General features: G+C 42.4%; 1 protein-coding gene across 1 annotated transcript; it reads left to right on the forward strand.

The window, feature by feature from the left end:
- Positions 1-3364: 3364 nt before the first annotated feature.
- LOC134188014 (receptor-type tyrosine-protein phosphatase epsilon-like) lies at positions 3365-9907 on the forward strand. The gene is made up of 22 exons (XM_062656197.1): positions 3365-3561; positions 4366-4677; positions 4751-5053; positions 5114-5425; positions 5500-6187; positions 6254-6384; positions 6443-6522; positions 6595-6685; positions 6752-6834; positions 6907-6943; positions 7013-7110; positions 7166-7285; positions 7347-7495; positions 7573-7708; positions 7787-7933; positions 7994-8096; positions 8157-8260; positions 8320-8454; positions 8514-8624; positions 8706-8857; positions 9383-9518; positions 9573-9907. The coding sequence occupies exons 1-22, from the start codon at positions 3462-3464 to the stop codon at positions 9645-9647; spliced, it is 3603 nt and encodes a 1200-aa protein (XP_062512181.1). The 5' UTR covers positions 3365-3461; the 3' UTR covers positions 9648-9907.
- Positions 9908-13206: the final 3299 nt, after the last annotated feature.

The raw sequence follows: 13206 nt of genomic DNA on the forward strand, positions 1-13206 counted from the left end.
GATTGCCCCATTGTTAGTATGTTACATAGCTTGAGTTCATGATTGCAGCTGTACTGACTACCTACTGCGCATCTAGTTTGCTTTGAAGAAGGAAGACGGCAGTTTTTACTTTTCTTGTCTTTGAACACGTTCATAGCTCTTGGATGCTCATTTTTGGCACGCAGTCTAAGAATGCTTTGTAGTAGACAGTGAAAGCAATTTTGTGGGTCCTTCTAGCAACATTATGGAAAAAAGGCGAATCATCAGTTTTTGCGCATTGATTTCGCGCATGTCATCACAATTTGAATTGTCTTGCCATTTTAAGCAATAAACAAACTTTAACGTATTCAGAATCAAAAAACCATGTGATAATCATTAATTACAAAACAATCCTGCTAAGACAAAAACTAAAAAAGTTACAGCGACAAAAGATCACCGACACGCCACTTTCGGTCCATGTTTTACGTAGCAAAACTTCAAACTGCTACTGCCAAAATGTCAGCTGCACTAAAACCGTTGCCCTTGAGACCGCCAAACTCATGCAATAAGTTAGCCTGAACGTTCAGCTGCACTCAGTTGCAGAGTCTTGTTTCGTGCTCCGAGGCAAACAGTTGAGTCCGAAAACGAGAGGGGGCCCTTCAATCAGTTGGCCACTCTGTGCGTCAGATTGCAGCTTTTGTCCGCCGCTCCAGGAATTCGGTTCATCAGTGCCTGCAACGACTTTCCCATGGCAGCAGCGATTATGAAAAACGACCTGGACGTGGGAAGGCAACCACAATCCGGGAAAATCATCGACTGCAGAGAATGGCACTGCAGAACCGCACAGCACCACCACGACTGCTCTTGTATCAGCTGGTTGAAAAAACCGGCAAGCAGGTGTCAGGTAGAACAGTCCGTCGTCGTTTCAGTGAGACAGGAGTGAATGCTCGGAGGCCTAGAAAAAAACCACTGCTAACAGAAAACCATCGACGTTTGCGACTGGGATCGGCAACCACTCACACACGGTGGACTTTGGACGACTGGAATCTGTTCTTTTTACAGATGAGTCAAAAATCAGCAAAGAAGACGATGGTGCTCTGTACGTATGGCGTCGCAAAGTTAAGGAATCTCTCCCTGAATGTTGTGACCGTACAGTACGGTCCAGCACGCGGCTAGTGTGATGGTGTGGAGATCGATGTGTTGGCATAGTGTGCGGTCCCTGGTGAAACTGGAAGGTCGTTTGGACAGCATGGCGAACCAACAGGTTCTGAAGGAGCACATGCTTACAGACGCAGCGGCACTGATAGAAGACGACTTTGTCTTCCAGCAGGACAACGCGCCAATCTACACGTCTCGGTCAACAAGACAATGGCTAAGCCAGCCTGACGCAACACTGTTGGGCTGGCCGCCAAAATCGTCTGATGCTAATTTAATAGAGATAGTGCGTTTGACGTCACAATCACGTGATATCCCGGAACTCGCCATCTTAGGGGGCAAGCATACTAACATGGCTACGAGTTGCTCTGTTTTCGGCTGCCACTATCGTAGAATTCAGGGCAGCAACATACGTTTTTAGTCTATACCGGCTATACCAACCAGTCAGGGACCTGAAACGCGTCATTTGAGCAACAGACAACGGGCAGCGTGGATCTCCAGCCTGGTCAGAAAGGACTGGAAGCCGTCGCAGCATTCGCGTGTTTGCTCTGAGCACTTTCTGTCTGGCAGAGCTGTCATTTCTAGTATGTTCTGTACTAAAAGAGTAATCTATGCTACTCTGAATAATTCTAGGAAAGCCATCCTTTGTGTATGACTCAACTAATCCTGACTGGGTACCATCTGCAAGGATGGGTTAGGTTGCTACGATCACTTCCAGTAGAGAGAGATTTGTTCGTCTCAAGAGAAGGTCTAGTACACCTAACAGCATACAATCATATACAACATCGTGTCACTCCAATTCATGTCGGGAATACTTCTTGCTTCTCCGTCCACAGTTGAGCCTCCGTTCTACCTGTTTCTAGGCCCGCAGGTACAACTTTCTCCTCGTATCGCTTCTGCGATTCGTCGGAGAGGCTTTTAGACTTCTGTTCCATAATCTCTATTCTAAGAATTAGCTTTATCGCACTCGACCATCAGACTAAGAAATCACGTCAAACTCGCGAATTCACCGATAAAATTTGGTTTAAATCTTTCGCAATTAGTATACTGTTGCCGTACTATCTAACACACAGTTGAACGTCCTTGAAATGTTGTACAAACCGCCATCGCAAAGAGAGATACCTGCCGAGGACAGAAACTTGCCCCCTAAAATGGCGGCAGATATGGGTACTACAGGGAACGCCTACTCCCCGCCCCCGCACGCACTATCTCAATTAAGATCTTGTGGCATGAAATCAAAACTGCTGCCAACCGTCTTGCAACTGAGCTCTGGAATGCTTTGCAAGATGTGTTGCAGCAGATTCCAGTCGCGCGTGTCCAGAACTTGGCAGAAAGTGTTCCGCGACGTCTGGACGCAATCAGAAGGGCGAGAGGCGGGAACACTCGGTACCGAGGAACTGGTGAAGGGCTTCAATTTTCCTTCGCGTTATTAAAAACCGGCTTTTTAAAAAGCCACTAAACAAAATCAGAACCTACGGCGCTTACGCTGCATTCATGACGTCATACACTTTTAGCTCTCGTTTTCCGCAATGCGAAACGTAAAGAAAACTATTTAGGGTCTTCAGTATTCTCAAGAAATTTAACGATCAACGCGGTGACTATTAAGTTCTTAGAAATATTGATAGTTGGTAAATTGTGACCTAATTATTGTGTTACTACATACCCACAGCGGGGTGCCCCTATAATTTTGTCCTTAGTCTGTATATCATAGTCGTCGTCGTCGTCGTCGTCGTCGTCGTCATCATCGTCGTCATCATCCTCATCGTTCTCATCATCCTCATCATCATCCTCATCGGCAATGAGCATCACTGCCGTCTTGGTAATCATTGCATGTTTCCGTGCAATTCATATGGCGCTAGTAACTGGCTTATCGATATTGATTACGTAATCAATATCGATAAGCCAGTTACTAGCGCCATATGGATTGCACGAAAACATGTACCTTTCTGGGACACACCTGCCGGGTTGGTGGGCGCCCAGTTGAGGGTAAAGACCCCACTTGTCCTAGGTGATGACGACATATACTTCTATCGCATCACCACAGTAAGTAAAAACTGCTTCCAAAACTTCTACCCTCTCTCGGAAGAGACTGCAAGAGCCCCATCGAATGCGCCTAGTTAACAGTTAGGCCTGCCCATTTTCGTTCGTTTCATCCGGTTGTCACTTGAATCGCACTCACTAACTCGGACAGACGAAGGTGCAGCTGACAAGTTGGGCGGGGCCAACAATCTGTTTCCCGAATGCACTACTTTGTGACGTTGGAAGCTTGCTACGAACACGGTTTCTAAGTTGTAGTGAAAGTGTTTCATTCTTTTTGTGCATCGCTATATTCGACTGATCGATGTACTATGACAACATATACGTCTCTTCGATGGCTTCTAGTCCTCGTCTGGTTGCAATTCTATGCAAACAGACTCGTTTGTGTTGTGGGAGCGGCTACTTCATCGGGTTAGTCCATTTCTATAGTTCTGTTCGTTCGGAATTATGTAGAAGGATGGTGATTGTCTGGTTGGCACTGGCCGTATTACAATATGGTTTCTAGCTGTTTGACACTTCCGAGGCGCTAGAGATGTTCTCAATGTAATCATTGACTTCGCTCTCTCAGTCGTCGTTTAGGAAACCATTTCGTCAATTCTGCGCTCGTGCATGGAGGGATTGCGTGCGGAGGTGCAGAATGGCTAGTCCGTATTCGTCGCCATTTTAGAGGGCAAGCGCGTAGAACTGTAACGTGTTAATTGCTTATGCCTTAGTGATATTACATAATCAGGTCTGCTTTCTGAGCATGACGCAACTGCATACCCAGGCAGGTGAGCTACGAGCAGAAGAATTTGGCCACGGGGCTCCAAATAGATCCCTCTAGCATAGATCTATTATCAGCCCGAAAAGGCTGCATGAAATCCATTCTCATTCAACGAATCATGGTTACTAGATAAGACGAGTAATCATATACATAGAGTATATACAGTAAACAAATACGTCGGGATATCTTTAGCGGTTCTACTATCCCAACCTGCACCTATACAATAACTTTTAGTGAACTTGGTAATACCCTATAATTAATAATGCACGTAGAATAACTGATACATCTACTATAACTTTAATTAACGCAGCCCAATTACATGGAATATAATCTTTGTAAACGTGAGGTACTAACGAAAAGTTTACTTATTTTCTATACATGAAACGTGCATGCAGTCGTTCTGTTCGACTTTGTTGGTATAGTTTCTGAGCGATTTGTGACTTGTTTTGCAGGACTTAGCTCTCAGACTTGCGAAGCTCCAAAAGTCACTAGTAAAACTACGACTAAAATATATCTTTCACTGAAGTGTCCTTCAGGAAATGCAGCTGCATGTCACATTAAGGAGTACTGGATATATTTCTGGCGTCTACATTTTGTTCCGGAATCTGGGACGAGAAAAACAAGTGCTAATACATTTGCGTTTGTTCACTTGCATCCACACACACTTTATCAATTCCGAGTAAATGCAACGTATAATGGTCAGAACTGTGCAAAGAAACCTCTTGCCTTAGGTCCAGCAGTACGTGTGAGGACACAGGCTGTTGGTAAGAAGCTGCACGGCATTGCTCATTGTGCATTTAGTTAATTAAGATGTGATTGGTGTTCTTTACTTTATAGCTCCTAACCCACTCAAAACCATTAACGTCATGACACTAGGTTCAAACTCTCTTGAAATTGGATGGGATTCGGTTCAGTACAGATACGGAACTGTTGGCTACCTAGTCTACTACAATTTAACGCAGCTTAAATATGAATCCAAATCAGTCAAATCTACTAGTGTCTCGCTTACTGGCCTCACACCGTACACCAAATATGAGGTAAAAGTTGCAGTCGTTGTTAGACCGTGGGGTGCAAATGATGGCTCAGAAGATGTGACAAGTACTACAAATAGGACAAAGTTAATTGTCACTCTTCATGCAAGTAACGTATTTGTTATGTCATTATTTATATATTGCTGTTGCACGCATAATCAATTTTTAGAACCTAGCGTTCCTCTTGATGTAACAATCGACAACAACACACTCACTGCTGTGTCTGCTAAAATTGTCTGGACTGTTTCTGTCAATGACCCAGTTGTATACTACGACGTCAGCTATGTAATGGGTCTTCATTCTAGCGCAAGTGTTTCGGCTATTACAGTACGCACAGTCGAGAAATCGAATCACATCACACTGAAAAACCTTAGTCCATTCACAGTCTACACAGTTTCGGTTCAAGCCATCAACATCGACAGAGGTTACCGTCTAGTGAGCAGTGCAAGTGCTGTCAGCACATTTCGAACGTTAGCAGATGGTAAGTCAGCATCGCTACTATTTAATAAATATGCAGTTAGATAAATGGTATGGTATAAATTGCTTTATATAAAGCGCCAAGTAAACCTCAAAATTTGAAAATCTTGGACTTGCAAGCAAGAGCTGCAAACTTCACATGGGAGACTCCGGCTCAACCTAATGGACCGATAGCGTACTATATTATTAGGGTGGCAATGGGAAGAGTTGATCCGCAAAACTACAGAAGTGAAAAGATCGTTCTAAGAGTCATCGTCAGTGGCAAAACCAGCTACACAGTGGACGGGCTGACACAAATGACACAGTACAGTGTATGGATAATAGCTGTCAATGTTGAAGTTTCTAAAGAGCTCAAGAGTTCTCCTAGTCAAGTACAAATCTTTAACACAACAGGCGAAACTACAATACATACAACAACAGTATATACAACAAAGGCTGGCACAACAAATGCAGTCTACATAACAACTGGCACAACAAAAACAGTATCCACTACAACTGGCACAACAAAAACAGTATACAGAACAACTACTGACGCTGCAGTGCGTACTACAGCAACTACATCTAATGCAGATACTACAACGGTTGGAGTTGAAACAACGGCATGGGGATCAGAAATATATGAAACAGCAGGTGGAAATGAAATAAATTCAACTGCTCCTCAGAACATTTCTACATCGTCGTCGTCATCTGACAGGAGATTCGTGACTCCAACTGTTGTTCTCATACTACTATCAGTCTCCATTCTTGTCCTTGTCGTAGCCATCAGGTACAGGCAATTACTGTTCGAACTTTCTTTATTACTTGATTGGCTTGTATATTTATTTTGTAACAGCCTCACACGTAAATCACCGACTACATCTTTGGCAAGTATACGTATGAATAATTTTTCAGCTAACCAAAATTGTGATGATGCTTATGACCTTATTGAATATGTTCCTTGTAGCATTGACGATAGTCAACCTGGTGAGTTAAATCTTTTGGCAGACATGGTGTAAAAGCGTAAGAAAATTATCCTTTGTAGAAATATCAATCGTCACATTTGAGAAACATCTTGAAAATTTGAAAGCAGATAACAATGACAGATTCACAATTGAATATAGAGTAAGCAGCTTGTTATGTTTGTATGAGTACTGATTAAGTCTCATCTGTAATTGGATATTATAATATATATAGGAGCTAAATGATATCGACGTTGATCAAAAGAGAGCAATTGCAGAGAAGACTGTCAATCAATGCAAAAACCGTTACGATGATATCGTTCCGTGTGCGTGCGAGCTGTATCTCACAAGTATGTTTTGAGCTACATGATAAACTGTGCTTGCACGTGTAGATGATGATTGGCGTGTAATGCTTGACGACGTGGATGGGATGGAAACGTTGCAAGCTGAATACATCAATGCCTCATATCTGGACGTACGGAACTAAGCCATAATTATAACCCTTTTTCACATAATGCATGCAATCTTGTGGTATTATGTATGGCAGGGATGTAGTAGAAGAAAAGAGTACATTGTGACGCAAGGTTTTTCGTGTCATTAATTAACTAACGTGCAACTTTTTAATATTAACTATGGATGTTTTGTATAATTAGGGCCTCTTAAAAATACATATTCTGATTTTTGGCGGATGGTGTGGCTAGAAAATGCAGAATTTATTGTTATGCTGACTCGAACTGTAGAAAATGGCAGGGTGATAGTACTTGATTTTATTACGAAGATGTACAGTTATTGTTGATATGCTGTAGGACAAATGTTATCAATACTGGTCCGATAAGATTCCAAATGAGTGCGGCGGTCTAACAGTAACGGTTGCTTCAATCGATGAACTAGCAGACTACACAGTACGGAAAATAATTCTAAAATTGGTAAGTGTTGGTTTGTTTTATCTTTTTAATGCAATATTAAATTGCAGTTGGTATTTGGCAGCTTGATGAAGAGCGCACAGTGACGCACTATCATTTCAGAAATTGGCCTGTTGGTAGTGTGCCTCAGCATCCCACCAACTTACTGAGACTATTGCTTAGAATTCGAAGAGAATCTAAAGGTTGCAAGTCTCCTTTGATAGTTCATTGCAAGTAATTGATCCTAAAGTTGCTGTTGAAAAGCAATTTTTTGCAAAATATTGATACTGGGTTGTTGTGGCTGTCGTTAGTGATGGCGTAGGTCGGTCTGGAACATTTGTGGCTATTGATATTTTACTGAATTGTTTCGCACTGAAGAAGAAAATAGATGTCAAGGCTGTTGTCGAACAGATGAGAGCAAGACGCATGAAAATGGTGGACAGTTTGGTGAGACAGCGAAGCATCATATGTCTCAAAGTCTTAGGTCTCTTTCATGTCAGTATTGGATTTGGTATGCTATTATAGATGCAATACATTTTCATTCATGATGCAATCCTGGAAGCTTTCTATACCTCCAAAACAGAGATTTTAGCATCAAACTTCTCCAGGGTTTGGGACAGTTTGCATCACCGCAATGCATCAGACTTAAACAAATTCGAGGAGCAATTTGATGTATGGGTTTTGCAATATGGAAGTCAGTAAGATCATTAATTAAGATAATTTGTAATTTAGACTTTAGTGAAGCTGAGTCCTACACCTCTTCAATCAAAGTTTGAAGCGCCGTCTCTTTCTTCATTAAGAAAAAGAAAGAACAGGAACATCGATTTCCTTCCTCGTATGCTCAATTGTTTAATTAAATTAAAGGGCGTTATTTAAAGGTCTTGCTGACTTTCAGCGGACTGTTCTCGTGTTATTTTGCGAATTGATTATGAATGCGACGATGGTCAGTACGAGAACATTCAAAAAGGTGCTGACTATATTAATGCAAGCTATGTTAACGTATGTTCATTTTTCGTATTATGCGGAGTTTCGTTGTCTCCATGTGGGTAACTGTTAAGGGCTACCACAAAGACAATTTTTTCATTGTGACTCAAGCTCCTCTTCCCACTACTATGTCTGACATGTGGAAGATGGTGCTCGAACAGAAAGTGAGTGCTATTGTCAATTTGGCTCAACCAGATGAATGCGAACAGGTTTTGAGACAGGAAAGTTATACGGCTGTCATTGCTGCTTCAAACATTTGTGTTTATAGTATTGGCCTCAGTCTGGCTCACAAACGTTTGGACAAGTAAACGTGGATGTGGGATTTGTAGAAGAAAGGAAATCGTATAAAGTTTATGAGCTTTACGTGACAAACCTAAGGGTAAGTTGCAAGTAGGCGAGTTTGTACAATTTCTAAAACTTACATAGAAGTCATACTTGTGCTAATGATTTTGTTCTTTAGCGAAAACTTCTTTTTGAAATTTCTCTCTTTCACTACATTGCCTGGCCCAATGAAGGTTATCCCACTGATTTAGTAGGACTGGTTGACATGATGAGTGAGTTAGATCATGCGGTGAAGAGAACAGAAGGAATCCGTGTGATTGTCCACTGCTGGTAGGTCTGACACTAGGAGCGTGTTCACACCGGGCCTAATCAGGATTAGTGTAAAGCCATTCTAAGGTCATTCTAACGCCGTAAAGAGTAGTATTAGAACCACACTAGTGGCGTTAGTGGTTGCACGTGACGTTGGCACGTGAGTTAGTATACAAGAAAAGCATGCCGCCGATGAGTCTGATGCGGTGTTGTATGTTTAAACATACAAACGCAGCAACAACATGGCCACCTAGACGGAGCGCGTGCAGATGTGACAACTACTATGGCTGACATGTGACAACTTCCTGCCGTCCCTGAAGGAGCGGCCAAACTAAATGTTTCCCTCTTCAAAACCTGACGCCAATTCTTGCCGGATATGACGGATAAAAGCTGTGGAGGCTACTTACACTCACGTGCCACGTGACTTACTAATTATACTTAGCGGTGTGAACGCGCTTGCACTAATGTTAGCCTAATCATAGTTAGTGAACATGCTCTTAATTACCCGATATGAATTATGTCTGTAATTTATAAATTTCTATCCAGCACTGGTATGGGACGAACTGGTGTTTTCTGTGCTGCATTCAATGTTTTGAGCCAGTTGCAAAGCGAGGGTGTTCTCAATGTACTGCAAATGACCCAAGCTCTTCAAAACGAAAGACCAAGAATCATACACACATCCGTATGACATTGCTGATTTTGTTCTAGTTATATGTCTGCTACTTTGCTTGTACAGGAACAGTATGAGAGCATCTACAGCATTGCCGACTGCTTTCAAAACTCTGAAAGAGCCTACGGTAACGTCAAATGAGCCTTGAGTTGGCAAATTTGCAGATTGTGACTATAAATGACACAATTACCCAGTTAATTCTATTACGTTGTGTATAAAAACAACGTATTTGGTAGACATTTAGAGGTCGCAAGATCAAAATTGTAGTTAGCTAATTAGTATCATTTGACGACGTCGACGTTCAGTTTGCGGTTATTCAATATATTTGCAATACTCTAATTAGACATGCATTTATTATGTGTACGCACAGAAATGTTTGATGATGGATTACTGTAATTAGATAATGTACACTGCTTTGCTCATTATCCATGCATTGCAAATTAATTAAAGCTTGGTTCACGCTAGGGCCGGCCGAGCCGCATCGTGACACTGCGTCGTCTTTGCATGGTCCTTGCGGTATCCTTTTTGGCAAATTACTGAATGAAAATGAACTAGATCGCGCGCAACGCCGTGACGTGACGGAAATACAGCGTAGGCAATGTTGCAAAAAGTCCGTCATCATATAGAGATTTGGCCAGTAGTCTGTTAACCTAGAAGACTTTGTTGCCGGTCACGTGAACGGCGTTAGCCGTACTCTTCAAGTTGATATTAACAATGTGCCTCGGCAATATTTTATTTAAAGCTAGGTACGACTGACTATGGACTTTGCTTTAGCAACTTGAACTCTTGCGTATCTAGATGTTACATTTGTTTTATGGCAACTATGATACTTTCTAAGACTGACAGACTACTCACTACCAGACGCTTGTGATTGATGCAAACTACTAACATTTATTACTAAATTACTTCTATTTCGTTTCCTAAGTAAATTACTTCGTTTCTGATCATGTGAACTCTCTCTAGATACCTAGATTCGCGCCCGTTACTCCACCACGTATAATAAATATGACGAAGAGATGGCCTAACGTCAAGGCTAGCCTCTAGCTACGCCTCTGGACTGCTCCACTTTTCGTAAATTTGATAATCTGAGACGCTTTTATGTGAGATGTTTTCATATCTATATATGGCGCAAGAAATCATCTTACGACAGCTTGTTCATTTACTAGTAGTTGTCAACGCTAGAGATTACATCGGACGTACAGAAATCAGCAACAGCATTCATGCACAACTTTGCGATTCATGATCGTTCAGTTTTGTCCACAACCAGTCATTCGGCTTGCATGCGGTAGACGATTTCACTTGCCGGGTGGATGGAACGGTGATGTATCCTTGTCCTCCTCCGGATTGAATGTTGAGTGTGCGCCACACGAGCATGTCAGTGTCGAGACCTGGTTTCATCGGATCCTGATAGAAGATGAAATATTTGACGTCCACATCAGGGAGATCGATGTTGTTCACAATTGTCAATGTAGTTGAGGTAGCCATCTTTCATGCAGTATCTCCTATCTTACTAGAGAGATAAACAAACAACTTGTTATTGCAGTATGCAGCAAAATCAAGTCTAGCCACTCTTGGCAATCTGTGACAAGTCTATACAAAAGACAGATGTTTTATAGAGGCTAAAGATGACCGCAGTCTAACTTGCACGAAGTGAGAAGAACCAAATTCCGAGACAGGGTTACTATATGACCGCACTCTAGTGACATGCATGAAGTGAGACGAACCAGGTTCCGAGACAGGACGTCCAGTCTATTTATTTATTACCTATATCAAGCTTGCAACATGTTACTTTGGTGGGCAAATATTTTTATGACGCCCAAGCAAAATCAACGACGAAGCACACTACGCAATAATACATGCAGTTGGTAAAACTGTTTTCAACTGTTTGAGTGGGTACAACGTTACAAGATTTATTTTCAGCTATAGTATCCTAGGTAGCTTAGATAGATGCAATTTTTGCAATGTAATACCAACATGCCAAACCTTATCAGCACATAATAGCTCAGGGGCGGATTCAGGATTTTCGGATGGGGGTTTCGTGACGTCACAAAAGTTAGGATCAGCCACGCCTCCAGATATAAATTAGCTATGTAATCATCTATAGCATAGAACGTAAGTATGAGTTAATTAATGAATCTACAGTGTCGGACAATTTGAATTGATTTTGCAAGCCTACATGTCTTTCGCCAGACAGGCAATGTTACCGCGCTTTCTTTTCTTTCGAAAAAGCTTCTAGAGATCGACATATATGGTTTCATGAAATTGTTAATGTTGTGACCATCAAATATATTTTCATGAAATGGAAAATAACTACTTTGAAACATTATCATTGCAAGGAAGTAACGAAGTGGTGGTGTTCTAGCTGGGCCAAAATCAGCTGGGTTGATTTCAACTAGACTCTTTCAGCCTTCACGTCCCGGAAGATGTGGAGACGCAGCTCACACAGAGCCGCATCCGCCACATCTTTTTTCCGGGCTGCAAGCCTGTACTGCCTTGATTTTACAGAAAGAAGCCTTCACAACGTTTTTTGAATGTCTTGGCAACTTGAAGTTTGAAAGAGCTAGCTTTTTCAAGCGACGACTTTCTAGGGCAGCCAAACAAAGATGTCAGTTGCAACTGACGATGTGAAGCCATTCAGCACGATCGTCCATGTGCTGAATTGGCGCATTGTGTCCGATGTTCGCACCTAGTAGGCTACAAAAAGAGTAGGAGTACCGTACGACTCACTCGTACTGTCCGACTACTGGTAAGCGGTCATCACCGCGTGATGACGTCACATAAAATTTTAGGGGGTTTCACGGAACCCCCGGAACCCCCTCTAGATTCGCCAGTGTAGCTAAGGATGCTAGCTGAAATAAACTACTGTTTCTAACGGTCTAGCTAATTTTAGGGCGTAGTCGCGTATGTTGTCTGGAATCTAGAATTTGCCCCTTGCGAGGGACATAATTAGCGCTGGCTGCAAGGGACGGTGTACGGAACTAGTCTCTTGCACAGCCCCTCCTAGCACGCGCGCGAGGAGCGGAGAGGGGGCGGTGCCCGCACGCGAAAAGGCAATTCATCGAGCTCTCGGTATCTATCAAACGGAGAAGAAGAAGCCTCCTAGAGTTCCGTCGCCTCATCCTTTTGTATTGTAGCTAGGGCTTGTGTGTACTTGACAACCAAGATACACCTCTAGTAGCTGAATGCCACCTACAGTCAACTATTCACACGTCCCGTACTACAATCAATCCTTTACTACACTGTGCTGCATCTAACACTGTTGATAGTCAATGTTTGCCGATATCAATTTCTATGTCAGTAAATACCATACCACTGTCGATCGTTACAACGTTACTGAGAGCATACCTAAACTATACATTTCAATTGTCTTGATCACGATCTCGAAACGACGACTACCTCTAGATACGTAATGTATACACTACTAGGAAGTTTGTATGCTGACAGGGTTTCAACAAATACGTATTGTCTAGCTAGGACGCGGCGTTTCAGTAGACGGTCAGAAAACTCCGTTGGATGAGCTAGTCACCAACTTGAGGTGCCTACGGATACCCTAAAAGTTTTAAACTCTAGAGTACTAACTACCGATGCCATCCATCCCTAGGTAGAGAGTGCTAGCGCACTCTCAGATATAGCCCAGCATCGTATCCACCAGTACACTCAAACCTCTCTAATCCAAACCTCCGATATCCGGACACCTCCC

Source organism: Corticium candelabrum, chromosome 12 (genome assembly GCF_963422355.1).
Source record: "Corticium candelabrum chromosome 12, ooCorCand1.1, whole genome shotgun sequence".
NCBI lineage: Eukaryota > Metazoa > Porifera > Homoscleromorpha > Homosclerophorida > Plakinidae > Corticium > Corticium candelabrum.